Below are 27353 nucleotides of genomic sequence, written 5' to 3' on the forward strand. Positions count from 1 at the left end.
TGTCTAAAATGTTCTCTTATCCTTTATTCCTTTCCTCACAGCGTTAAAGATTAATGACTTTTAAATACTATTTGTGATAAAAGTATAGTACTTGTTGAAATGACGTATAGTAACTTTTTTTTATTTTTTTCTATGTCTTATCGAGCAGTAATTACAGTAAGTACCTTATTTTCTACAAATACTATATTACTATTTTAGAGTTACCAGTTTTGTGATATTTCTAAGGATGATGATACAGTAGATATAAAACTGTTGTCTAGCTGCAGAGACAGATTATAGGGAGGTTACATGGGGCACATTCCCTGGGGCCTCCAACACCTTGGAGACCACCTTGAAGCCTCTACCACCCAACTTTCCCTATGGTTGTTCGGTGATCCTATTCCAATTGGGAAAAGGGGGCCACCTCTTTTGAATGTGAAGTCCTGCCTAAATAAACGTTTAAAATGTCTTTATTAATTAGTATTTAAAATAGGGCACTCATGCCAATTTATACTGTGAATAGGCGTTTGGCAAAACAGAGACACAGTTCCCTGATCAGGTGTAAAAATAAGATGATGATTGGTACACCTTAGTGTCGATACAACACCCGACAGGAGTAGTGATACACACCACTCGTCCGTTTGCCGCAACGATACAAAGTAGCTCAGTCCAATATGAATGTTCCACAGGCACCGATGCTAGGTGCACCAATTGAAACATGAACAGAGAACTTAGCAAAAATAAATGTGGTCTGTTTGCCACAAGTTAGCAATTTTGAGCAATCTCCCAACGCGTTTCTGAAACCCTCTGAACCACAGGGGAACGTCCTCAGGGGTATTTGTAAATTGCGTATATTAGTTTGAGCAGCTACCATACAGCACATATTATGCTGCTGAATTCGTGTATTCTCAGGAGCGCAATGAGACACTAATGCCTGGTCTCATTGCGCTCCTGAGAATACACGAATTCAGCAGCATAATATGTGCTGTATGGTAGCTGCTCAAACTAATATACGCAATTTACAAATACCCCTGAGGACGTTCCCCTGTGGTTCAGAGGGTTTCAGAAACGCGTTGGAAGATTGCTCAAAATTGCTAACTTGTGGCAAACAGACCACATTTATTTTTGCTAAGTTCTCTGTTCATGTTTCAATTGGTGCACCTAGCATCGGTGCCTGTGGAACATTCATATTGGACTGAGCTACTTTGTATCGTTGCGGCAAACGGACGAGTGGTGTGTATCACTACTCCTGTCGGGTGTTGTATCGACACTAAGGTGTACCAATCATCATCTTATTTTTACACCTGATCAGGGAACTGTGTCTCTGTTTTGCCAAACGCCTATTCACAGTATAAATTGGCATGAGTGCCCTATTTTAAATACTAATTAATAAAGACATTTTAAACGTTTATTTAGGCAGGACTTCATATTTTTCAATATTAAACGTATACTAATTATCCTGTTACCATTGGAATTTACCATCTCTTTTGAAGCGTCCATAACCCCCTTAGACTTCAGGGGAGAGGTGCATTCACTACCACTGCTCCTATAAGTTGCGGCAATAGGGGTACAGATGGGGAGGCCCCACCACATTTTTTGTCCTTCATTAAAGAAGCACTACCACAAAAATGTTTTATTCTATGTCCCATTGAAAAGGCACATTATGTAAATTGTGATGAAGGTAATCTTCTTACCGGTGGCTGTATTTGTGAGTTATCCACTCTCCTCTGGTCCTCAGCTGTGTCATGTGACCATCAATAGGACTCTACAACGGACACATAGTCTCATGTGTGGACAGGAAGTCAGATTCTCCATTCATTCCTTTAAGACTCACGTTGAGGCTGTGATAGTTATGGATATCATCCCTTCTCTTTCTCCCATCCCTTGGATAAACTTGATGGAAATGCCTTTTTTTCAACCATACTAACTATGTAACTATATTCTGAGACCCATACTGGGTATGTCAGCAGACTACGTCAATGGCGGTCTGTGAGCCAGATCCCCATCATTTTCCAAACAAAAGGCCACAATGTTCTGTAGAATACACAAAACCCTACAGCAGTGCTTAGAAATTTCCATTACGCCAGAATCACGCACGCAGTGTAGATGCCGTTTTTTGGGCCAAAGCCAGAAGTGGATCTAAAAGGAAGGAAAGGTATAAACAAAATACTGATACCTCAGCTAAAATAAAACGAAGGCAAAAACAGCACCAAAACTGCGTATGTGTGATCCTAGCCTTACTGGATACAACTCTGAGAAGCAGTAACATCCACATGTATGTGCAGCTTTTTAGTTATGTCTCTCATGAGACAAAATTGTGAAATACTGTTGATGTTCTGCAGATTCCATCGCTGTCTCCGCCAACACTGTGACCTTTCACTGCCTGCTCTACTACACAATGCGATCAGCTGTTTATGCAATGAATCCAGAACCATTCACTGCTACATTTTTGTGCTTTCCCTTTTTTTTTTTAGACTGAGAAGTTTTCCCCAGGGGCCATTTTGCTGGTGGCTCATTGGGGAATGTGTTTGTATTAATAGCTTTACAGCTCGCTGTAATTATCCCCATGAATTGCTGTCTGCACTATTAACAATCATTTACTCAGGGCTTTCTACCTAACTTCATGACTGTAAACCATACCAGGAATTATAATGTTATAAAGAAGACTAAATAACAATGATTCACTGAAATGAGTGCTATTATATACACATTACTCTTGCCTATAAATGTTGTTAATAACAATTTGGTCCCACTGCTTTTTCTCCTAGTCACAATGCATTCATCAAATGTCCCCAGGCAGCATTTAATATTTTACATGTAAATCTTAAGTAGCTAATAATCTTGGTGTATTATATATATTTTTAGAGATGATGGACACTCAGGACTTGTGCTTACATTGCAGAATGAATATATGAAGGATGATTTTTTGATTAAGATTGAGACGTGGCACAAGCCGGATCTGGGTACACAAGACAATGTAAGTGGCCTTTTCATTATTTTCTCTATTGCCATGGGAATCACTCCAGTCCATTATGTACTAGATGCATTTTCAGCCTCCTGCGGAGCCTGCAGTTATATGCTTTTAAACAACGTATTTCTCAGAAATTTCTTGGCCATTGGCATATTTGTACTTCTGGTTATGCTGTAATTTGCCATTAGGGATTTTATCTCCGTTATCAAACAATAACGGGGTTCAGAATCTACTACGCCTGAAAATATAAAAGTTCTTAACTGGTTCAGTACCAGGCTATTATAAGCATTTAGGACCATACGCTGTTTAGCTAGTTTTAGCAGGCATTACTTGAACAGCTAAAACTTTTTTTTTTGGGCTAGTGACGTGATCAATGCAGATCTTTATACACATAATTATTGCCCTTTTTTTTTTGTTTTGTTTTTTAGGCTTATAGTTTGGGGGAGAAAAAAAATAGTAAAAAAATATATAAATATATGCTTTTTTCCTTATTTATTTTTTTGTAATATAGTGCTACCCTAAAAAAACCTTTTTGTTTGTGATGGTCATTCTCTACTGTAAATTTATATATATGTAATGTAGGGCTGGGCGATTTTAATCAAATAAATTTTTAGTGGCGCCTTGCTGCAAGAGGAAACTCCGTCCTGGTCTGCCCCTTCTGACAATCTGCGCCCCGTTCTGTCTTCTTCCCCATGGAACTGCTGTACTGTACTGAACAAAATGATACAGTACGGAACAGCAGTTCCATGGGAGAGGCAGGGACTCCTAGTATATAGCCACACCGCCCTGTAGATACTACTCCCCTCACCTTGTAAATGGCACCCCCCCCCCCTTGTAGATCACAGCACCACTCCCCCCCCCCCCCCCTTCTTGTAGATAGCACCACTGTAGCTCCCACTAGGAGCTGAAACCCCGGTCAGAGCGTTTGCAACCTGTGGCCGGGGATTCAGTTCCTAGTGGCAGCTACAGTGGTGCTATCGACAAGGGGGGCTGCAATCTATATGTGGGGTTGTGATGTACAGGTGAGGGGGGCTGGTGCTTCGATCTACAAGGGGTGTGGGGGTACGATCTGCAAGGGGGGTGCTATCTGCAAGGGTGTGTGGCACTATATGCGGGGGTGGCACTATCTACATGGGCACTGTGGTATTTTCAGGGGATTGGGACAAAAACAAAACCTGACAAAGGAAATCCATTTGGTGACACACTGATGCAAAATGGACCTGAAAAACTGACAATTTTTCACTGTTGTGTGACTGTAACCTAAGTGACAATGATGCCAGTAGTCCCTTTCACATGTACCGTGGTCGAGCCGTGAAATCCGACTGACACACGGACTGTTTTTCATGGTCGTTTTAATCCGACCTTAATGTCATTTAATTAAAACACCATCTTGGAGCGGCTACTGCAGAGGGTCCTGCTCAGACTTCAGACACTATAATGTAATCTGTCCCCAAAGTGCCCGCTCAGCGCTATCTGCCTGGCACTGCTGCAATTTACACTGCTCTCGCCTGTAATGTCGGAGACCGGCTGAGGTGGTGACGGGCAGAGAGGGATGTTAATGCACGCAGCGCATCATAGATTATAGATCCTGTTAACCTGTTCCCTGCCCGGGAACACAGAAGTTATAATTGGATAAAGTTGGATAAACGTTTTTCCAATAGTATTTCTGATAAAGTATTTGCAGAGGTAAAAAATTGTGAAGTTAGGTACAATTATTATAGCAATATACGTTAAAACTTTATTTTATATACAGAAAATAATTTTATTAAATTCTATCTTGGTATTACTGTTAACTGACGTTACAACAATGATTGGTGGGGAGAGCGGTTTTTTTGGGGGGGGGTATTTTTTATTTTTGGGGGACTTTATAATTATTATTATTTTTATTTTTTTACACTATACTTTCCCACTGTAACTGGGGCAGCCCAGTTATAGGGGAAATCGGCCCTTCTGTATTGATTATTATCACTGTTAGTGCTGAGTCGGGTCTATTTAGACCCAGCAGTAGCCTCCTAATACTGGCATCCTGGCGATCATGTGACACGACCATCGGGACCAGCTGCCACTGCATCTATTGTATACACCACTCCTTGAGCACGTGTACATGAGTACAGAGTAGACAAAAGAGGTGAAAAACGCTTCTGTCCAAGGTCCCCGACACCTGACATTCAGCTGCCCGATTTTATGTGTGAGTGTACCCATACGCTGCCTGTGCTGCTGGACTATATATATATATATATATATATATATATATATATATATATATATATATATATATATATATATATATAATGTGTGTGTGTGCAGGCTTTAAGGACTTTGCGCCCGCTGTATATATATACAGTGGGCGGTCCTCAACTGGTTAAAGTTTTTCAGCCCAAAAGGTGGAGCATAACATACACTTTGTAATATACATATATCATAGTAAGTGATGCCTTTGCATCGGAATTCAACTGGACTCAGAGCAGTCAGAGAAAAACTCTATCAAGGTGAATATCATCTCTAAGCATTAAATTCTTCTACTGGCACCTTAAAAAGAGCTTACATCTAAAAGATTTTCTTCCGTTATTTCATGTCCTGAAAGACAGCTAGCCATCTAAGTCGATGTCCTGTTTCCCATGATCTCTACTCTTTTTAACTCTTTATCTTTCTTTGCAGGTACATAAATTAGAGCCAGATGTCTGGGAGAATGTGGAAGTTGTGCAAATTGATATTGCAGATCGAAATCAGGTTCACTCTAAGGTTGGTACAAGACCTCCACTAAACATCATGTTATATGTACAGTTTGGTTGTTCACTTTGGTGTGATCAGACTGTAGCAAAAAGCATTGTATCTATATACCGTCCAATGGACGCTAATGTGTATAGTTGCAGCAATCTGTACCAAATAGCAGTTGAGTTGCATTGTACCTGGTGTGACAGTGCTTTTCAATAGGCTGCAATTACATATAAAGTCACAATGAGTCTCTGGCTAAGGCTTCAGTATACTCATGTTCTCTTCATTTTGAAGAAAAAATTAGTTAAAAAAAAGATCTAATGATTTCAATGTACTTTAATATAGGATTATAAACCAGAGGAGGACCCGGCACTATTTCATTCTAAGAAAACTGGACGTGGACCCCTAGCTCCTAATTGGAAGGTAATTCTTCATCTGGTTCTCCATTATCATGGTTAAATATATGCAACGTTGTCCTAAAATGTTTTTTGGGCATTGAGGCACTGAATTGGCAGAAACAACTGATCAAGTGCTCTCTTTTCTAATATTTAGCATTGTAGACAAGAATTGGGCAAAAATGACTTGAACAACTGTTTAAAGGGTTAGAAAAACATGAATGCTTTATTCCAGAAATGGCGCCACACCTGTCCATGTGTTATGTCTGATATTGCAGTTCCGCTCCATTGAAGTGAATAGGGCTGAACTGCAATACCCCACACCACCTGTGGATAGGTGTGGCACTGTTTTTTGAAGAAAGGAGCCATGTTTTTTCTAATCCAGTACAATCCCTTTAACTGTTCCTACAGTTGGATCAATTATATCAAAATATATGTGCAGTGGTTTGGTTTAAAGACAAAGTTTCCGAAGTTCATCTCATAGTAGCCAAATCTTGTGTCTATGGCTGCCTATGGACTAATAGGAATATCTTGTCACCAGTTTTCTTGTGTAAAAAAGCAGCAAATGTCGTTTTGGCCATTTTACACTATCCTTGCTTTTGGAAAAGGGGTGGGACTTAACACAAGGCGGAGGGCCAAGCGGCCCAAGATACTTGCTATAATTTATGCAAAAAAAATGGAATATATTCTAGCGGAAATCCACGCCAGCTCCCACGTGGGGCGGATTTTACTCTGTGAGGCGTATCAAGGTAGATTCCGTGCCAGGCCCAGACCTTGCCCCCGATGATCATAGGCACGCGGTTGTTGCGCTACAAATGTGGTGCACGGCCTGCCGAAAGTTGCAACAAATTTCTTAAGAGGCGTTCGTCTCTTAATGTGTCACATTTTACTCCAGCAAAATGTTTATTAAGACTGACATCTGAAACGCCAGTCTTAATAGATCTACTCCAATGTGTCAGATAAAGGGTAATATTTTTCTTTAGATCCTTAACATGACTGGGAATCTTTTTATTTTCTGTGACCAGAAATGTTTGATTATTATACCAAATGGCATATTAGTTATAGTTCTCATTCTAACTATCAGTATTTGTATATTTAAAAGCCTTGAATTTATGAAATCTGACATTTGAGTTACAGGAGTACAGTAAGTAAAGCTGCAGAAAATCACTGTCTTATGTGATGTACATTGCTTTTTGTAGCAAACACTGGAACAACGGAGGGACGTGCCCCATATGTGTGCATACAAGCTAGTGACTATCAAGTTCAAATGGTGGGGCTTGCAGAACAAAGTGGAAAGCTTTATCCAAAAGGTGAGTCAGTAATTGTGGTGCAGCTTTCTAATTCTCCTAATTCTTGTGGCCCTCGCACATAACTTGCCATTTTGTGCATTATAACCCGTCCCTTCACTACATGCATACATTGAAAGGGATCTGCTGGTCAGGTAGGTAAACACACATCATTTTATAAGATCACACCTGAACTTCTGTAATAAATAAAGGGTTAAATTTATTTCCTACTCAAACTCATGGGAATAAGCTGCATCACTCTGAACAGGGGATTCCTGGGAATCTAGAATCCAAAATTACTCTCCCATCCGAGCGGTTCCTTTATCTGGAGCAGGAAAAAACATGGAAAGTGTATAAAAATTAGTGCAAGTTAAAAGCATGGGGTTATTTTATTAAAGGGTTGGTCACAAAAATGTTTGCAGATTTTTACAGTATATGCCATAAATGTCTGATAGATGCGGGTCCTGCTTGTTCGGCTGTTTCTGTAAATTCTAAAAAAGTGAATGGAGAGAGCCACGCCGCTTGAGTTGCTACCCTTCTATTCATTTTTCTCCTGGATGCAGTGGCTGGTCGCCACCTAACCGAGTGGAACGGGGTTCAGGTGACCCCAGTTTTAGAGATAGGGAAGGGTCCCAGTAGAGCCCTCATTCATGACATAATGCTCACCCATATATTTCCTTCTACTGAAAGGGTGATCAATACTTGTGTTAACCTTCCAGTAGTTATGACTTACACATATTCCTATAACATTTTGTATTATAAATGGACTACCACAGTCAGTGTATATCATATCATATATATATAAAGAAAGAACAAGGGATCTCAACAGCCACAGAGCTCTGTACAGTTGTATGGTGCCAACCAGGCATATAAGTAATGAGAAAGAATGGGGATAGGGGACAAATCCTGGTATAAAGAGGCACTCGGCTCAATATGACTATAAAATCCAAATTTATTAATTTTGACTAAAATTTATGATCTTGCATAAATGACAAACAAACAGACGTCACAAGCCCGGCCGGGTAAATGTAAATATGATTCACCGAGTATGGAAGACCATCTTGCTCACAAACCATATGCAGAAAAAATTGTTCGCCTAATGCGATGCATATACATCATAATGAGCACTGTAATACAATACAAATAAGGTAAGAATCCTAGCACAGTAGCATAAATAAATAACATAATACCACGGACAGGGGCTGACTACAATATCATGGACTGGAAATGGAGTACTGGTTTGAATGGTATAGTAATCATAGACAACTATTGCACATAGATATAGTAGATCATGTAAATACATAAAACCTGCACAGACAAAGATTGCATAATATGACAATCAAGGAAAATCAACCCATCAGGTAAGCATGTAGTATAATATACATATCCAGAGGGTTAGATGTACAGCAACCATGTAGGGAATCCCAGATGGAGGCAACTGTATCGTTCCTTTTATAATTAGAAACCACAATTCAAGAAAGTTCCTTCCCAATACCGGGAGTAAATGACAGCAGGGCAGCCACACTTTCACTGTGTTCGTCTATTAGTGGATTCCCGAACAGCAAAAAGGTCCCGCAGGAATGCGGTAGTGGGATTTCCAGAGCTGGTCAAGTGCACTTAACATAAGTGCTTAGTACTAACGGCTACCGGGATATGCCGTTCCTATACCTTGGCTATGGTATCATCCGCACAGATCTCTGTCAGGTATGTGCAGTTGTGGCCAGTAAATTCAGTTCTCCGGCTGAGACCAAGCTACATGCCGAGCATGTGTTTCAGTCTCCAGACAAAAACAATATGCCGTTCCTATACCTTGGCTATGGTATCATCCGCACAGATCTCTGGCAGGTATGTGCAGTTGTGGCCAGTGAATTCAGTTCTCCGGCTGAGTCCAAGCTATGTGTTTCAGTCTTCAGACCAAAACAACAGTTTCCGGTGTGTGACGTCACTTACGTGACTTCCTCAGAGCGTATGAAGAGGCATCGACCTAGGACCTCTATATCAGGGGAATACAAGCCAATAGTATGGATCGGTCTGTCGAGCCGCTTATTAACCCCAGTGATTGCAAATCGGACTGAGGTAAGTGATTGCTACATTATACAATACGGTTTACAATACAAATAATAATTTGATCTGAAATTCTTGAAATATTTCTTGAAATTTTTCCGCTGGCTATCCCCATAACTGAAGTAAAAAGTGGGAGGGGAGAAAAAAGGGGGATGCAAGCCGAGTCCCAAGAGCCAAACCACGCACTGAACACAATCATGTGGGTAGGATCTTGGGGCCCAACTCGCACCGATAGGCATACGCAATTGGATTCATCCATAGAGACTCAGAAGGGGCCAGTAATACAATATCACCCCCATCATTCCTAGAAGCATCTGTAGGCAGGGATGTAGACCAGGTCCCAGGAGTCGAACCGAGCACTTGATACAGTCGTGCGAGTCGAGTCCCGGGACCCGGGCCGCATCAAAGGAACATATATAGTTTAAGTTCATTATTTAGCCCAGAAGGGGCCAGAGATTTTAGGTTGTAAATCCACATGCTCTCTTTTTGAAGTAGAGCGATCCTGGTTGCCACCCCTATTGTTCTTTGGAAGTTGGTATATTGCCATCAATTTAAGGCCGTCAGGGGACTGTTTATGATATTCCTAGTGCATTGCTAGGGGGCTCCTTTCAGCCCCATTTTTTATGTCTCTTAAGTGTTGAGAGATTCTAAGTTGAACTTCCCTTATAGTTTTCCCCACATAGAATTTATTGCAGGGACAGAAGATCAAATAGACCACCATCGATGAACGGCAGTTGAGGAAACTTCTAATATTGAACTTATGACGATGAATCATAGAATACGTCGCTCTTCCTAACAAATTTACACTGTGGACATGTTCCACATTTGAACATCGATTTTTAGATTGTGTAGGCCAATTACTACTTGTGACTCTTTTAAATTCGGACCTTACAGGTAGATCTCGAAGATTTGGGGCTCTACTAGATGTCATACTCGGATAATCGCCAACCATTTCCTTAATCTCTTCACATAGCGTGAGATGTGGCCAGTTCTTGATCATTATTTCTCTTTATGCCTTCCCAATCTTGTCCAAATCTGAAAATAAATCTCACTTTATTCTCCCGGTTCGCGGATAATGGCAGTGGTCTTGCTATTCTCTTATCCCTTTTCCTTTGTTAAGTATGGTACAATAGGGATTCCCCGTTGGTATGCAATGCTCTATTATACCCGCATTTAATACACTTTGATGAATATCCCTGTTGTTTAAAACGTATCATTAATTCCTTGGCTTCCTGCTCAAAGGCACCCAGATTAGAACAGTGCCTGCGCAATCGCAGAAACTGACTCACTGGTATGCCCCGTATAAGGGATTTGGGATGATGGCTCTGTGCAAACAATAAAGTGTTACCAGCTGCTGGCTTTCTGAATGTGCTCGTGTCTAAACTATCTTCATTTTTCCTTATCATAAGGTCCAAAAAGCTGATCTCATGACAGCTCGATGTATATGAAAGATGTATATTGTAATTATTGATATTTAATGAATCAACGAACACTTTTTTTAAATCCTCCTTTGTACCAGTCCATACCATAAAGACATCGTCAATATAGCGAAGCCAAACAGAAACAGATTGTTAAATACTTCACACGGATAGACCCTCACCATCTCCCAGTATTCTAAGTGGAGACATGCATATGACGGAGCACATGACGATCGCATGGCAGTACCGGTCACTTGTAAATAATGTTTGTTGTCGAAACTGAAACAATTATGAGTTAGGACAAATTCTAACATATCTATGATGAATTCGTTCTGATGAGAAAATTCAGATCTATATCTATCGAGGTAATATTCGACAGCTTTTAACCCAACAGTATGCGGGATTGAAGTATAAAGAGACTCCACGTCTAATCCTATAAGTATACTGTCAGGTGGAATATTTAGGTTATGTAGTTTAGTCAATACATCCCCGATGTCCAGGACAAATGATGGTAATAATTTCACAAAGTTCTTTAATTTCTGATCAACAAATTTGTCCACCCTGTCAGTTGGTCCATCAATCCCAGAGATAATTGGCCGTCCGGGTGGTGAGTGTCTATCCTTGGGTAGGATGTATATTGTCGGCATTTTAGGTTCCTTGACCTTCAAGATAGTAAAATTCATTTTTAGTTATTAGGCCTTGTTCAAAGGCAAATTATAATTTTTAATTAAATTTTTTAGTAACCTCAGGTAGAGGGTTGTCAGTCATCCGTCTATAGCTAGGAGTACCCAGTTGTCTCAATATTTCACAAGTATAGTATTTCTCTTTCAAGAGAACCACATTATCTCCTTTATCACTTGGTTTTATTATTGTTTCCTTCATATCGCGAAGTTCGTTCAGGGCTAGGCGTTCTTTATATGGAAGGTTGTGTTTTAAAGGATCAGACCACTTAATAGAGCTAAGATCCCGATCAATTCCCTCCATGAAGGCTCTCACATAGCGATTCGAGGAAACTGGTGGCATAGTGAGACAAGTGTGTTTTAAATCCGTAAATTCTTGAATAATGGGTTCAATGGTGTTAGGTTTTGATGATTCAATGTATAATTCTTCTGAATCGCGGCCTGTCCTTTGTACCGACCACTGGTGGTAGTGAATTTGAAGTTTACAAGGATATTCAATTCTTTGTATGCAAGATTTTATTGTGTCTTTATTCTTTATCACCATCAGAGGACTGACCGAGATCCAGAAGAGACACCACAAGGTGAGGTAAATAATTTTGAAGAATATCTCACTCTTGAGGAGGAAACCGCACTCTGTGCCCTTGAAGAATTATACATTGAATCATCAAACCCTAACGCCATTGAACCCATTATTCAAGAATTTACTTATTTAAAACCCACTTGTCTCAGTATGCCACCAGTTTCCTCGAATCGCTATGTGAGAGCCTTCATGGAGGGAACTGATCGGAATCTTAGCTCTATTAAGTGGTCTGATACTGTAAAACACAACCTTTCATATGAAGAACGCCCAGCCCTGAACGAACTTCGCGATATGAAGGAAACAATAATAAAACCAAGTGATAAAGGTGGAAATGTGGTTCTCTTGAAAGAGAATTACTATACTGGTGAAATATTGAGACAACTGGGTTCTCCTAGCTATAGACGGATGACTGACAACCCTCTACCTGAGATTACTAAAACATTAAATTGAAAATGCAATTTTCCTTTGAAGAAGGCCTAATAACTAAAAATGAATTTTACTATCTTAAGGTCAAGGAACCTAAAATGCAGACAATATACATCCTACCCAAGGTTCACAAGGATAGACACTCACCACCTGGACGGCCAATTATCTCTGGGATTGATGGACCAACTGACAGGGTTGGCAAATTTGTTGATCAGAAATTAAAGAACTTTGTGAAATTATTATCATCATTTGTCCTGGACACCGGGGATGTATTGACTAAACTACATAACCTAAATATTCCACCTGACAGGATTAGACGTTGGGTCTCTTTATACTTCAATGCCGCATACAGTTGGGTTAAAAGCTGTCGAATATTACCCCGATAGATATAGATCTGAATTTTCTCATCAGAACGAATTCATCATAGATATGTTAGAATTTGTCCTAACTCATAATTGTTTCGACAACAAACATTATTTACAAGTGACCGGTACCGCCATGCGATCGTCATGTGCTCCGTCATATGCATGTCTCCACTTAGGATACTGGGAGATGGTGAGTGTCTATCCTTGTGAACTATTTTAACAATATGTTTCTGTTTGGCTTTGCTATATTGACGATGTCTTTATGGTATGGACTGGTACAAAGGAGGATTTAAAAGTGTTCGTTGATTCATTAAATATCAATAACTACAATATACATCGAGCTGTCATGAGATCAGCTTTTTGGACCTTATGATAAGGAAAAATGAATATAGTTTAGACACGAGCACATTCAGAAAGCCAACAGCTGGTAACACTTTATTGTTGGCACAGAGCCATCATCCCAAATCCCTTATACGGGGCATACCAGTGGCTCAGTTTCTGCGATTGCGCAGGCACTGTTCCAATCTGGGTGCCTTTAAGCAGGCGGCCAAGGAATTAAGGATACCTTTTAAATAACGGAGATATTCATCAAAGTGTATTAAATGCGGGTATGATAGAGCATTGCATACCAACAGGGAATCCCTCTTGTACCATACTGAACAAAGGAAAAGGGATAAGAGGATAGCAAGACCACTGCCATTATCCGCGAAACAGGAGAATAAAGTGAGACTTATTTCCAGATTTGGACAACATTGGGAAGGCATAAGAGAAATAATGATAAAGAACTGGCCACAGCTCATGCTATGTGAAGAGATTAAGGAAATGGTTGGCGATTTATCCGAGTATGACAGCTGGAAGAGCCCCAAATCTTCGAGATCTACTTGTAAGGTCCGAATTTAAGAGTCACAAGTAGTAATTAGCCTACACATAATCTAAAGGGGATGTTCAAATGTAGAACATGTTCACAGTGTAAATTTGTTAGGAAGAGCGACGTGTTCTATGACTCATCTAATTGTCATAAGTTCAATATTAGAAGCTTCCTCAACTGCCGTTCATCGATGGTGGTCTATTTGATCTTCTGTCCCTGCAATAAATTCTATGTGGGGAAAACTATAAGGGAAGTTCAACTTAGAATCTCTCAACACTTAAGAGACATAAAAAATGGGGCTGAAAGGAGCCCCCTAGCAATGCACTAGGAATATCATAAACAGTCCCCTGACGGCCTTAAATTGATGGCAATATACCAACTTCCAAAGAACAATAGGGGTGGCAACCAGAATCGCTCTCTACTTTAAAAAAGAGAGCATGTGGATTTACAACCTAAAATCTCTGGCCCCTTCCGGGCTAAATAATGAACTTAAACTATATATGTTCCTTTGATGCGGCCCGGGACTTGACCTGCACGACTGTATCCAGTGCGCGGTTTGACTCCTGGGACCTTCGTCTGCATCCCTGCCTTCAGATGCTTCTAGGAATGATGGGGGTGATATTGTATTACTGGCTCCTTCTGAGTCCCTATGGATGAATCCAAATGCGTATGCCTATCGGTGTGAGCTGGGCTCCGAGATCCTACCCATGTGACTGTGTTCAGTGCGTGGTTTGGCTCTTGGGACCCTGGCTCACAACCCCTCCCCCCCCCTTTTTTTTTTCTTTTTATCCCTGCCCCTCTTTTATTACTTCAGTTATGGGTATAGCCAGCGGAAAAATGTCAAGAAATATTTCAAGAATTTCAAATCAAATTTATTATTTGTATTGTAAACTGTATTGTATAATGTAGCAATCACTTACCTCAGTCTGAATTGGAAGCACTGGGGTTAATAAGCATACTATTGGCTTGTATTCCCCTGATATAGAGGACCTCGGTCGATGCCTCTTCATAAGCTCTGAGGAAGTCACGTAAGTGACGTCACAAGCCGGAAAGTGTTGTTTTGGTCTGGAGACTGAAACACATGCTCGGCATGTAGCTTGAACTCAGCCGGAGAACTGAATTTACTGGCCACAACTGCACATACCCGCCACAGATCTGTGCGGATGATACCATAGCCAAGGTATAGGAACGGCATATCCCGGTAGCCGTTAGTACTAAGCACTTATGTTAAGTGCACTTGACCAGCTCTGGAAATTCCACTACCGCATTCCTGCGGGACCTTTTTGCCGTTCGGGAATCCCTTAACAGACGAACACAGTGAAAGTGTGGCTGCCCTGCTGTTATTTACTCCCGGTATTGGGAAGGAACTTTCCTGAATTGTGGTTCCTAATTATAAAAGGAACGATACATTTGCCTCCACCATCTGGGATTCCCTACCTGGTTGCTGTACATCTAACTCTCTGGATATGTATATTATACTACATGCTTACCTGATGGGTTGATTTTCCTTGATTGTCATATTATGCAATCTTTGTCTGTGCAGGTTTTATGTATTTACATGATCTACTATATCTATGTGCACTAGTTGTCTATGATTACTATACCATTCAAACCAGTACTCCATTTCCAGTCCATGATATTGTAGTCAGCCCCTGTCCGTGGTATTATGTTATTTATTTATGCTACTGTGCTAGGATTCTTACCTTATTTGTATTGTATTACAGTGCTCATTATGATGTATATGCATCGCATGAGGCGAACAATTTTTTCTGCATATGGTTTGTGAGCAAGATTGTCTTCCATACTCGGTGAATCATATTTACATTTCCCCGCTTGGGCTTGTGATGTCTGTTTGTTTGTCATTTATGCAAGATCATAAATTTTAGTCGAAATTAATAAATTTTGATTTTATAGTCATATTGAGCCGAGTGCCTCTTTCTTTATGCCAGGATTTTTCCCCTATCCCCATTCTTTCTGAGTGTATATCATACCTATATCACTCTATTTTCTGACCTGCGTAATGTTTGAATGTATCCTTTTATATCATTGTATCAGGGAAATGCATAGTTGGTAATTCCCTAATAGATAAGATACTGCAAAAAAAGGAGGCAAGATGTATTTTTTAAACCAAAGTAAATAGGCAAACAACAAAAACAAAAAAATATACTGTAAAATTATGCATCTGTACTTGTCAAAAATCAGGTGCTTTTTCTAACGTATACTGTGGAAATGTATGCAAATATATACCCATGTGTTTTGATCCATCTTCCAAAGACCTATTATAAAAAGTGTACATTTTTAAATCAGTGGGTGCTGGGAGTTCTAGTTCTAGAACAGACTGATAACCAGTGCTTTAACATATATTTTGTAATTCTGAAACGCATAGGAACCTACACTTTTTAGCACCCTCAAAATGCTTGTGTATTTCAATCCCCTTTAGATAATCAGGGACTGTACGTCAGACATTAGTGGCTTGAAAGAAAAAAAATGAAATACTAGTGTTATTCAGTTAAGCAGGATTTAGCCTTTTATTCACCTCGTGTTTTCACAGCAACATTGTGCTCAAACGGAGCCTAAGCTTTTACATTGCGGTTGTAAATCATACAGCTGAAGATGTCTGCTCAATAAAAAAAATATATATATATCTCTGTCGTCTGATTGTGGCCTAGCAGTACACTTTTTTTTCCCCCATACTACCAGCGAGGTGCACGGCTGTATTGAACCTGTGTGACAGAACAACACTATTGATCTCAGCCATTAGTCTGTGGAGAACTGAAAAACATGCACTGTTGGTAGATCTCGAGGACCGGATTTTGTCACCACAGCTCTACATGCTGACTGGCCAGGTCATGTGACCTCACATTTACTGTTGAGCAACTGTGAATGTGATTGGTCAAAGCCCCAAGTCTACAAGCTCCACCCTATTTAGCGATTAATTGATAGGCAAACCCCTTTCACATGATTAATATTTCCTGGAAAAAAAATTAATCGGGTGCTAAAAATTATAATTTAATTGCATACCTTAAATATTTATGTTATAATATGAAGTTACTGACCAAATTACAACAGATTCTCTTTTAACCCCTTAGTGACCACCAATATGCCTTTTCACTGCAGTCACTAAGGGGCCTTAGGCTAGGCCGTCGCCTTTTCATGGTGGCCCAGTCTAAGCCCTGTGCAGGCTGCAACCGGGGCTCGGCTGTTTGATGATAGCCGGACTCCTGCTCCAACGACGGCGATCGAAGTTTACTTCGATCGCGGCCGTTTAACCCGTTAAATGCTGCGGTCAATAGCAACCGTGGCATTTAACTTGTTTACAGAGGGAGGGAACTAATAGATTACCTGTCAGATTTACACGAACAGGCAATAATGCTTTGATATACAAAGTATACCAAAGATCGCATAGTAGTCCCCTAGTAGGACTAAAAAAATTTGAAATAAAAATTACAGTAAAAAAATATTTTTTCCCATAAAAAGTGATTTTTATTTAGTAAAAGTGTAAAAAATAAAAAAAAGTACACATATATTGTATCGCCGCGACCGTAATGACTCAAACATTAAAGTTCATATGTAATTTAAACCGCAAGGTGAACACCATAAAAAAAAACACAAAAAATGCCGAAATTGCTATTTTTTTTCAATTGCACCCCCCAAAAAAGTCATAATAAAAGTTAATCAAGAAGTCCCATGTAGTCCAAAACCGTACAAATCAAAATTACGTCACAAAAAAGAAGCCCAACACATCACCACATTGACGGAAAAATAAAATAATTACGACTCTTTGAAAGCGACGATGCAAAAATCGTAAAACAGAAAAACATATACATATGTGGTATCGTCGTAATCGTGCCGACCCATAGAATAAAGGTAACGTTTTATTTACGCCGCACAGTGAACAGCATCAATTTAAAACGCATAGAACAATGGTGGAATTTAAGGGTTTTTTTCTATTCCCCCCCCCCCCCCAACAAAAGTTAAGAAAAGTTAATAAAAAAAAACGATATGTACCCCAAAATGGTGCCATTAAAAGTACAACTAATCCCGCAAAAAAACAAGTCCTCATACAGCTATGTCGACGGAAAAATAAAAAAAAGTTGTAGATCTTTGAATGTGAAAATTAAAAAAAATAGCTTGCTCATTAGGGCCTAAAATAGGCTGGTCACTAAGGGGTTAAAAAAAACCTGCCAATTGATATGATTTTTATTGTAGTTAATGGTGGAGAATTATCTCCGCCTTCAAACAAAAAGCAGGTGTTTCCTGGTGTTTACGGGTTTCTGTCCACTCTGCCTTACTCTGCACTTTAATGACTTTCTTAGCTTATTTCACAAAGATGTGTTTTAAAATAAACCAAGACAGCCCCTTCCTATTTGGGATGGGGCAGTGAGAGGGGTCCAAGCTAATGTCATCTTCTGAAATGTCTTCATGATATGTCAAAGATAAATTTACGTAGCATTTCCCATTAACTCTCATTGGTTGTGATGTGAATAAGTTGTTGCTTATGACATGGAGCTTAATATTTTATCTTAACTAGGTTTTATTTTTTTTTATGGTCGTCAGCAAGAGAGGCGGTTGTTTACAAATTTCCATCGGCAGCTTTTCTGTTGGCTGGACAGTTGGGTGGAGTTAACAATGGATGACATTCGCAGGATGGAGGATGAAATCAAGTTAGAGCTTGATAAGGTTCGGACTTCCAGTTTTTTTAGATTCGATAAGGCTTTTCTCTGCTGGATGCCAACTTCTTATTGAATCCCGAATCGTATAGAAGATATCTGCCTTTTCCTACCTACATTAATGCGTTAAAAGGCATTTATAAGGTTTTTTTTAAATTAAGTTTATTGAAATTCGCACAAAAGGGGAGATTTACTAAGCAAAATGTACCAGAATTGCACCAAAAAGATGTATATCCTGTGTCAAATTTCTTATGGCTTTTAAGAAGTGTCTAGAAAAAGTGGCATGTCTAAGAAGTCGTAAAAATCGAGTTGTGCCAAATTCACGATTCTAATAAATTTGGTGCAGTTTCAGCCTGACTTTTATCCTAACTTTACAACCGCGTTAATAAATCTGCCCCAATGTGTTTAGCCTATCATAGAGCAGAGTGAGCAAAGACAGTGGGTGCAGTTAACAATGGGGCAACCAATGTTGGTGAAGGTGGTCAGAATTCTTTATTTTTTTATTTTCAATAGTGTTTATTGGAAGAACAATGCGTAGATCAGAAAGATGACCATATAGAAAAAGCAATATAACAAAATCGTACAATCCTATAAATTATTATTAGGGTTAACCAACCAGAACTTGCTTTAGCCTTGTCTATTCTTTTAATCAATGAAATAATTATAATGATTTTTTAATTTTAGATAAGAGCGAATGATCCAGTGAAAGGCATGGTGGCCGCAGATGACTAGCCTTAAGTATTGAGTTCAGTAAGCATATTAACTGTATTATTTCCATATTGTTTTTGGTGTGATTACTACTGTACCCAAGTGTGATTGTGTAAAGTACAAATGTAGTTTTTAAAGAAATCCATTATAAAATGTGGTGGTTTTGTATTTACCCACTATTTTTTCTGATGTCTGTGTGCTTAGACATCAGTTAGGATATGCCATCAATGTCTCCTCCCATTTAAAGGCCACGGCCAACCTACAGCCTTCAAAAAAATGACTTTGATGACTCCTATTAAGAATATTTAAGGCATATCCGTCACATATTTAAGCTGTCCTGTCTGAATGTTATGGAGTATTCAGAATTTATACTTGCTGTGCACGGCAAGTATGAGTCCAAGTATATTCATATATTTATGCCGTCCAGCTTCTGATTGACACTTTTTTTTTTTCTGTGCACAGTAATAGGTAGAAAAGTGTAAATTAGCCGCTGGAGGGCGGTAATGAATATATGTACCGTATTTTTTGGACTATAAGACGCAGTTTTTAGCAATAATAAATCTTGCTAAAAAGTCCCTGCATCTTCTAGTCGGCAGTGAATGGACCCGGCAGCACTGGACCCCCAACTGCTGCTTTTTTTTTTTTTTTTTTAAATCAAGTAATTTTTTATTTTCAGCAAAAACAAAACATTTGCGATACAGCATTGCAATACATACAAAACTGCCCCCTCCCCCTTCTTCCATAGTATGTATGCTCATACATAATAACATCACATAAATCAGTATCAAATACATAATATATCATCTACAAATCCATTGCACATTTGAAAAAGAATGAACAAAATCCCTCCAAGGCCAATCAGAGTACTTTACACCTCATATATTATCTACCTGACTATCGCGGCCCCTGACTGCTTCTTACTTAACCCCTTCCCGACCCATGATATGCTGGCACATCATGGGGAGGGGATGGTGTTTGGAGCGGAGTGGGATCACAGGATATGTCATAAATGTCAAATAGATGCGGGTCCCAACTCTGGGACCCGCACCTATCACTAGAACAGGGCCCCCTCAGCCCCGTTCTATCTTACACGGCTCCGCTGTCTCCCAGCCACATCCTGGTCATGTGGTCGGGAGTTACGTAAACCGCCGAGTGCTCGCTGAGCTACGCCATTTCCGTAACTACTATAGAAGTGAATGGGAGTTACGGAAACAGCGTAACATCGCAAGCTACACTATTTCCGGAACTCGGTAGCTCCAAAAACTGCGTACATAGTCGCTGAGCTACGCGGTTTCTGGAACTCCCATAGAACTGAATAGTAGTTACGGAAACCGCGTAGCATGCCACGCTGCTTCTGTAACTGCCATTCACTACTATGGGAGTTACAGAAACAGCGTAGCTCAGCGAGTTACGCTGTTTCTGTAACTCAACCATGTATTGCAGTTTATTGTACCAGCGATCTAATTGCTCTCAGAATGTGGTGAAACAAAACAAAAATTTTTTTTTTAACCAATAGTTTTTGCTTTGTAAAAGTAGTAAAAAATTCTCACATTTTTTTTGTTGTCTAAAACCTGGGTGCGTCTTATAGTCCGAAAAATATGGTATATACTTGGATTTATACTTATAAGTTCTAAATACTCAAGAACGGCTTAATTTTAGTTAAGTGATCGCACGCTGAAATCAACATGTCTGTCATTACTTTTATGCTGCCCTCTGTATTGGCCGCTGTTCCCCATACTTTACTTACCTGCTTCCGGCATCCTCGCCAGCGCCGCTCCTCTTCTGGTGGCCTCCCACGCTGCCGATGCTGTGGTCTGGGTCCTAGTGTACGTGCACGGGCTGACCTCACTCTCTTAAAGGGTGGCGTGCACAAAATTATTCCACTCCGCTTTTCCTGGCTATAAAGGGTTCTCCCCTTCCAGTTCTCTTTTCCAGAGAATTTTGGTTCATCCTAGTGTTCCTTGTGTACTTATGCTATATCGTTTATTGGATTACCTGTGTTTGACCTCTGTCTGTACCTTTGACAATCTTTGCCAGCCGCCTGCCCTGACCTCGTGCCAGTGACCCATGGCGAACCTCTGCAGTCTGCCCTCTGACTAGTAACCTGTGACTAACCTTGCCGCCTTCCCTGACCTTTTGCTATTCCTGACTCCGCTTATATGTATTTTAGCTTGCACTTCACTTGTTACGTTGTCTGTCACCAAGGGAGACTACTCCGGGGTTAAAGGGTGAATACCAGGGGTTCCCCTAGACTCCGCTCCCCGGTGTCCCCTGGTGACAAATTGGGCTCACACTGACCTCTGCTGGCCCCATGACATATTATCCCACGGGCCCCATGACACACTCAGATAGGGTAGCATAAATATCTGACCGATCCGCTTTCAAATAAAGTTCTGAATATGCAGGAATCCTATAAAGTGCATTACGTGCGAACCTAATTTTTATCCGTTTCATGACAAATGACAAGACCATGTTTTGTCAAAAATCAAATCGGTTTTTATCAGTCGTATCAGTTTGCCCATTCTTTTCCTCATTCAGTTCAGTGACCACCTTGGAAAACTGGAAATGTTCCTTATGCATTTTAAGTATTTCTTTTTTTACTTTGACAATGGTGGGATAATACATGAAAATAACTGATTTCCATCCATTGTCACATTGACTAAACAAAAAGGCATGGGACAGTTAAGTGGATGACAAAGTCCAGCCGTGTTTCCCTAATAAAATTACTATTTTCATGATGGTCAGTGACTGATACATTTGGATACAAAATGGAATCCCATTAGGAGTTTGTTTTGGCGTCTGTTTCCGACCACATTTTACTGTCAAGATGAGAGAAACTGACATAAGTGGCAGCAATGGGAACACAATCTGATTGTTCAGCAATAAATTCACTAGTCCTGTATCGCTACGTAACTTTTTAAATTTGCCGTTCAAGAGTCTAGGGAAACAAGTTGACAACCCCTGTAGATGCTAAAATCGTGGCCATATTAGTTGTGACTCAAATTTAACTTTTAGAAACCTTTCAAACCAATTTTCCTGACCTAACATGTAATATGTTTTACCCTGACCATTTATTTAATTCTACATACTGAACTTTTAGATACAATTTTATTACGTGTCATTTGGTTTTACTTTATACTAAATATCAGTTTTTAGTGCTGTAAAATCTGATTTTTCTTATTTTTTTTTCAGCTTTGAAGTGAAGGACAGGGATATCCTGTACTCCGGTTCCGATGGATAGCTCCGTTCTAGATCAAGCCCACTACCTGTTTTTGCAAAAGATTTTAACCTCTTGTAGTTTAATCTAGGCACCCCTCAATATTGTGAGCTAGTAGTCCTATAACAAGGCTGATTCTCATACCTGCGTGATGAAGGCGCTCACTCCTCAGGTGCATTGTGTATATACTGTATTAACAAAGCCCTGTGCTTTATATTTTCATTGTCCCCAGAGAGTCGACGGAGCTCCTCTTTAATTGAAATATTATTTTTAGGAAGAGAAAAAAAACAACTAATGTCTTGTGATAATTGTGAATTGCAAATAGTTCTGTTTTTACTTATTTGAGACAGTGATCTTATTTGTGGTATAACTTTTACCACAATCCCATTCTAGTGCATTACCTCTATTTCGGCAGGACACCTAAAGCACTGTATGAAAATAAGAACTGTATAGCAGAAGTATCCGTCCTGTTTTATATTCTGAGATTCTTTTGGTTTATGTCACAATGATGTAAATAATTGCAAACCTGAAGGTTTATGTTATGGTGAGACAATCTAATTTCCCAACTTGCTCTGGTCGTTGACTTGAGTGGTCTTGACATTCCAAGTGTTCCCGTGTTGTAAGCGTGCTGCCCAACAACAACCCCATACAGGATGTGGATTCTGGAGAACCTAGATGTAATTAAGATATATTATCATAAAATATTTTCCTAAAATGTAATCATGTATATACAATACAGACTAACCTCCACATACTGATCGCAACTGCTTCATAAATCTAGCAGAACATGCTGGGATGTGTAGCTGGGCAAATCGCATACAGACACATTTATATTTTACATTTCTTATTTGTCTTCTGTTTTTTTTGTATGCAACAGTGTGCAATAATCCAGATTCTTGTTGCATTTTACGAAGCTTGACTATTCTTGTTTCTATCACTTTCCATAATTATGTCTCTATTGTTTCCAAATTTTTTTCATGAGGTAAACGTTCGATTGGGCGCATATCAGCTCGCGAAGAGTTAACTAGATGCTTTAGACTATGTAAAAAGTACAACAGATTAAAAAAAATAATACTGAAGAAGAGACCATAAATATATCTATTTTATCTATAGCCTATGTTTTTCAGTGTTTCACAAAGAATGCTTCTATAAGACCTAACCACTCGCTTCTGTCCTAGGCCATTGGTCACTTTTAGGTCTAGTTCACACAAATTAATTTTTTTTCTACAAGCAGAAAAAATTTGCCATCTGTGTTTTTTGCCCGCAGCCGCTGAATCGAATGCAAAAACCAGAGGCAAAAAATGGCACGAATAAATGCTCAGAGTGAGCGCTGTGGGTTTTTTCTGCCTCCTTTTTTATTTTTTTATAGATTTTAATGGGAGGTCAGAGGCAGAAACCGCTCGAAGAAAGAGCATGCCCCTGTTTTTTGTTTTTTTCTTCTGTGAGCGGCCAAATACTGCCCGGAAAAAAACAGACACCTCTGCATCCCATTAAAATCAATGGGGGGGTCAATTCGGGACGTTTTTTGATGCTGATTGCCACGCGGTTTCCACATAAAAATCAGTGCCAGAAAATTCCATATAAACTGACCCTTATTATGTAATCGTGTATCAATATTGTCATTTAAATGAGACATAAAGCCTTATTTATCAAAACTGTCTAACAGAAAATCGGAACTTTTCGCCAATAGCAACCAATCAGAGCCCAGCTTTCAGTTTTTTAAACTGTTCTGGAAAAATTAAACCTGCACTGTGACTGGTTTCTATGGGCAACAAGGTCGGTTTTTTGTTTTTGGGAGAACTAAAAAAAAAATATTACTCAATACATAAGAAATCTGGATGCTCAAAACATGCCTTGTTTATAAATATACTTGTATCATTTTTCCATCATAGACAGATTGATACATGAGTCTGATGAATTACCCAAATAATTTGGCAGATCTGTAGCACAAAGGCTGACCCACTGCGTCTCCAGTCTTTCTTTGAATGGGTTTTCAATGAAATCACAATTGCACTAAATAGCCCCAAAATCTAAAATTACTCCCCATTTCAGTATATTTGCCTGCTCATGTGCCATCAGTCTCCTTGGTTGCCTGCCGGTCTTTGTTTCCTTCAGTGCATTAAAACGTGTTGTTCGTGAAGACGCGATGTCACGTGACTGTAGCGGCAAGTTGCACCCTTGGGACGTGATGTTACTGAAGACAACACATCATAAGGAGAGAGTGTAGATGGAACTCCATGTTTACCTCTTCTACATGGTCAACATATCACAACAAGGTGCATTAAACAAGGACAGTCGGGGGGGAACAAAGAGATTGGGGTGCAAGAATAGGACAAAATTGGTTCGTTTTCTTTTTAGATTTTTAGATCTTGGAGAACAAATGTTATATCTTGGGAAAAAGTATCTGAGGGGCCATAGTTTGCAAACCTCTACTTATCAACTTCCTGTGTCAGTTCTCAGAAGACCACATGGTGGGCCAGACTGTATGGTAAATTTATCTTTAATAATAATGGTGGTTTTATTAACTGTAAATAGTGAAATAATGTTTTCCATATGTGTGGCTATCATAAGGTACTCATGGAGCTGTGACACAAAATCTGTAGTTAGATCTGCTCATAACCCGTGCAGCAAAGCGCCAACAATCCCTTATTTATTTAACAAGCAGCACAACATTTATCACATATTACATCACTCCTCACAAAATAAATATACGGATATATTTTTGTGAAATGTTATCATTTATAACCTCTATATCAAACTAGCCAACTTTTACCTCAGATATCATTCTCATTGCCTGGCAGTCATAAGTTTTTGCAATATTTTTTTTTTTTTTTTTTTTTTTTTTAGATAACAAGAAAGCAGAAGTATTTTTATTTTTATTTTTTTTTTTTAATATTGTGTATAGGTAGCTAGAACAGAAATGTAAAAAAAATAATAATACTTTGATGGACGAAACCTCCTATTTGAGTGCATTGTTTTCTTGGCAGTATTTCATCTGTTGGCTCCCTAATCCCTGTTCATTTAATAATCCCGACATTAATACACCAAAACCTTTGATTTATGCCTTCTTTGCACATTACGACAAATCCAGTTTTGTCACGATCCCCCAGAGATCTTGTGTAAGGGGGCTGCGTGTAAGTTACCCTTGAGCCATACTCTACTCACAGAAGATAATGGAGTGAATAAGGTCAATAACTGCTAGACAAATATATTTAATAGTTCTATGTTGTCTATGGGCAAATCTAGTTGTTTCCCCATTCAGCTGTACACAAGTACCAGTATGGCGTTCCAACAAAGTCCAACCAGGCTGAGATATATTCTTTTTACAAAGGTGAGCTCTGCTGCTCGGAGCAGGGAGAGGTTTCTGGTATTATGATGACTGGCTGCTTGTCGGCAATGAGAAAATTGTTCATAGTTTGTCCTACAGATCATTCAATTCTGGTTACTGAGATATAAATGGTTTGATTCTTGCATATATGGTGGCAGCAAATACAATTTTTGGCTGCTTTCTCATTTATTTTACGTACGGCATGATTCACAATTCATACAAGCCATGGTTGTTACTACCTACAGTTCATACAGCCATTTTGTGAGCTGAACCAAAGTTCAAAATAATGCAGCCTATTATTTACCGTACTTGCTTATAGACAAAAAAAAATGGCTGATTCAGCCCACCAAGTAACGGCTTTCACCATCTGGGGAAAACGGACTATTTGATTTGTTGGTTTGATCTTAGGATTTGACAATATTCACTGCTGCTCTTGTTTTACGACAACCGGTCCTGCTTTTCCTGACCATGGAAGTGGATGAAAACCTCACGTTTAATGTTCTCATTTGAAACTGCTGCTTTCTTGTCCTGTTATACTTTTGAGTAAAACCATAGCTGATCTTCAGACAGATTCTGATTGTTTGATAAAAATGTTCCTTTTGAAATATGTACTATTTTGTAGATTTGCCTAGACTATTACTGTTGTTTCTTTTATGTGAGTTTGTGCCTTTTTTGTCTAATTTTCCAATGCAGGTATATTGGAAATAAATACTCTAGAAGACTATTGATTTGCAATTGTTTTTGTTTTAACAACATAGGGTGTGTGTGTGTGTGTGTGTGTGTGTGTATGTATGTGTGTGTATATACACTGAGGAAGGATCCTTTCACATACTCGATGGCGTACATAAACCCTGCATGATGTACCAAAGATGTCAAATTTTGATCAGTCCATAAGACTTTCTTCTACTCTTCAGTAGTCCACTGGAAGTGCTGCTGAAAAGTCAAACCTGCAGATAGAAGTCTTCTCTTTACAATTGAAATGGAAACTTGTTTATTTTTTGCTGAATTAGGCCCCATGCACACGACCGTGCCCATAATTACGAGCATGAACAGCCGGCCGCATTTATGGCCTGTGCTCCCATTATAAAGTATGAGAGCACGGTCCGTAAAATAAAAAAATACATCTCCTATTTTTTACGGAAAGTTTGTATGGCACGGACGCCTTCCTGTAAATATACGAGAAGGTGTCTGTCGGCTATAGAAATGAATTGCTCCGTAATTACGGGCAATTTTACGGTTGTGTGCATGGTGCCTTAGGCTGGATTTGAAGATTCTGTGCTGTGAAGTGCCGATTAAGCAAACTGTTGACTCTCAAAAACTTGTCATCTGACTTTGTAGTGGCCTTTGGTCTGCCAGACCTCTTCCTGTCAGATTTTGCACCAGTTTCCAAGTGCCTTTTGATGGTGTAGGAAACTGTACTGACTGCCATCTTGGCATTCTTGATGATTTCGCTGTAGGACAGACCTACATCTCTAAGGCCCTATTCACACGGCAGGTATAGCTGGCCGTGTGACGGCTGTTTATTTAACATCGGTCATACGGCCGCAGTAAAAACAATGGTGCTATTCACACGGCCATGTTTTTTTTGGACAGCCTGGTAAACTGGGGTGTCCGAAACATGGAACATGCCCTATTTTGAGCCGCACGGCACCCAAACAAGTCTATGGGGCTGTGTAAAACACG

General features: G+C 39.5%; 1 protein-coding gene across 1 annotated transcript in view; it reads left to right on the top strand.

Annotated features, from left to right (window-relative positions):
* The window catches only part of PITPNA (phosphatidylinositol transfer protein alpha), a 72572-nt gene extending 46178 nt beyond the window's left edge, over window positions 1–26394 (top strand). Inside the window, exons 5-12 of the mRNA XM_075854182.1 lie at window positions 149–156; window positions 2882–2956; window positions 5609–5692; window positions 6011–6088; window positions 7260–7370; window positions 18305–18427; window positions 19102–19167; window positions 22318–26394. Of these exons, the coding sequence (XP_075710297.1) occupies window positions 149–156; window positions 2882–2956; window positions 5609–5692; window positions 6011–6088; window positions 7260–7370; window positions 18305–18427; window positions 19102–19149 (527 nt within the window). The 3' untranslated portion in view covers window positions 19150–19167; window positions 22318–26394. The remainder of the gene's footprint in view (window positions 1–148; window positions 157–2881; window positions 2957–5608; window positions 5693–6010; window positions 6089–7259; window positions 7371–18304; window positions 18428–19101; window positions 19168–22317) is intronic.
* The last annotated feature ends 959 nt before the right edge of the window (window positions 26395–27353 follow it).

The sequence above is a fragment of the Rhinoderma darwinii genome, chromosome 2 (genome assembly GCF_050947455.1).
Source record: "Rhinoderma darwinii isolate aRhiDar2 chromosome 2, aRhiDar2.hap1, whole genome shotgun sequence".
Taxonomy (NCBI): Eukaryota; Metazoa; Chordata; class Amphibia; order Anura; family Rhinodermatidae; genus Rhinoderma; species Rhinoderma darwinii.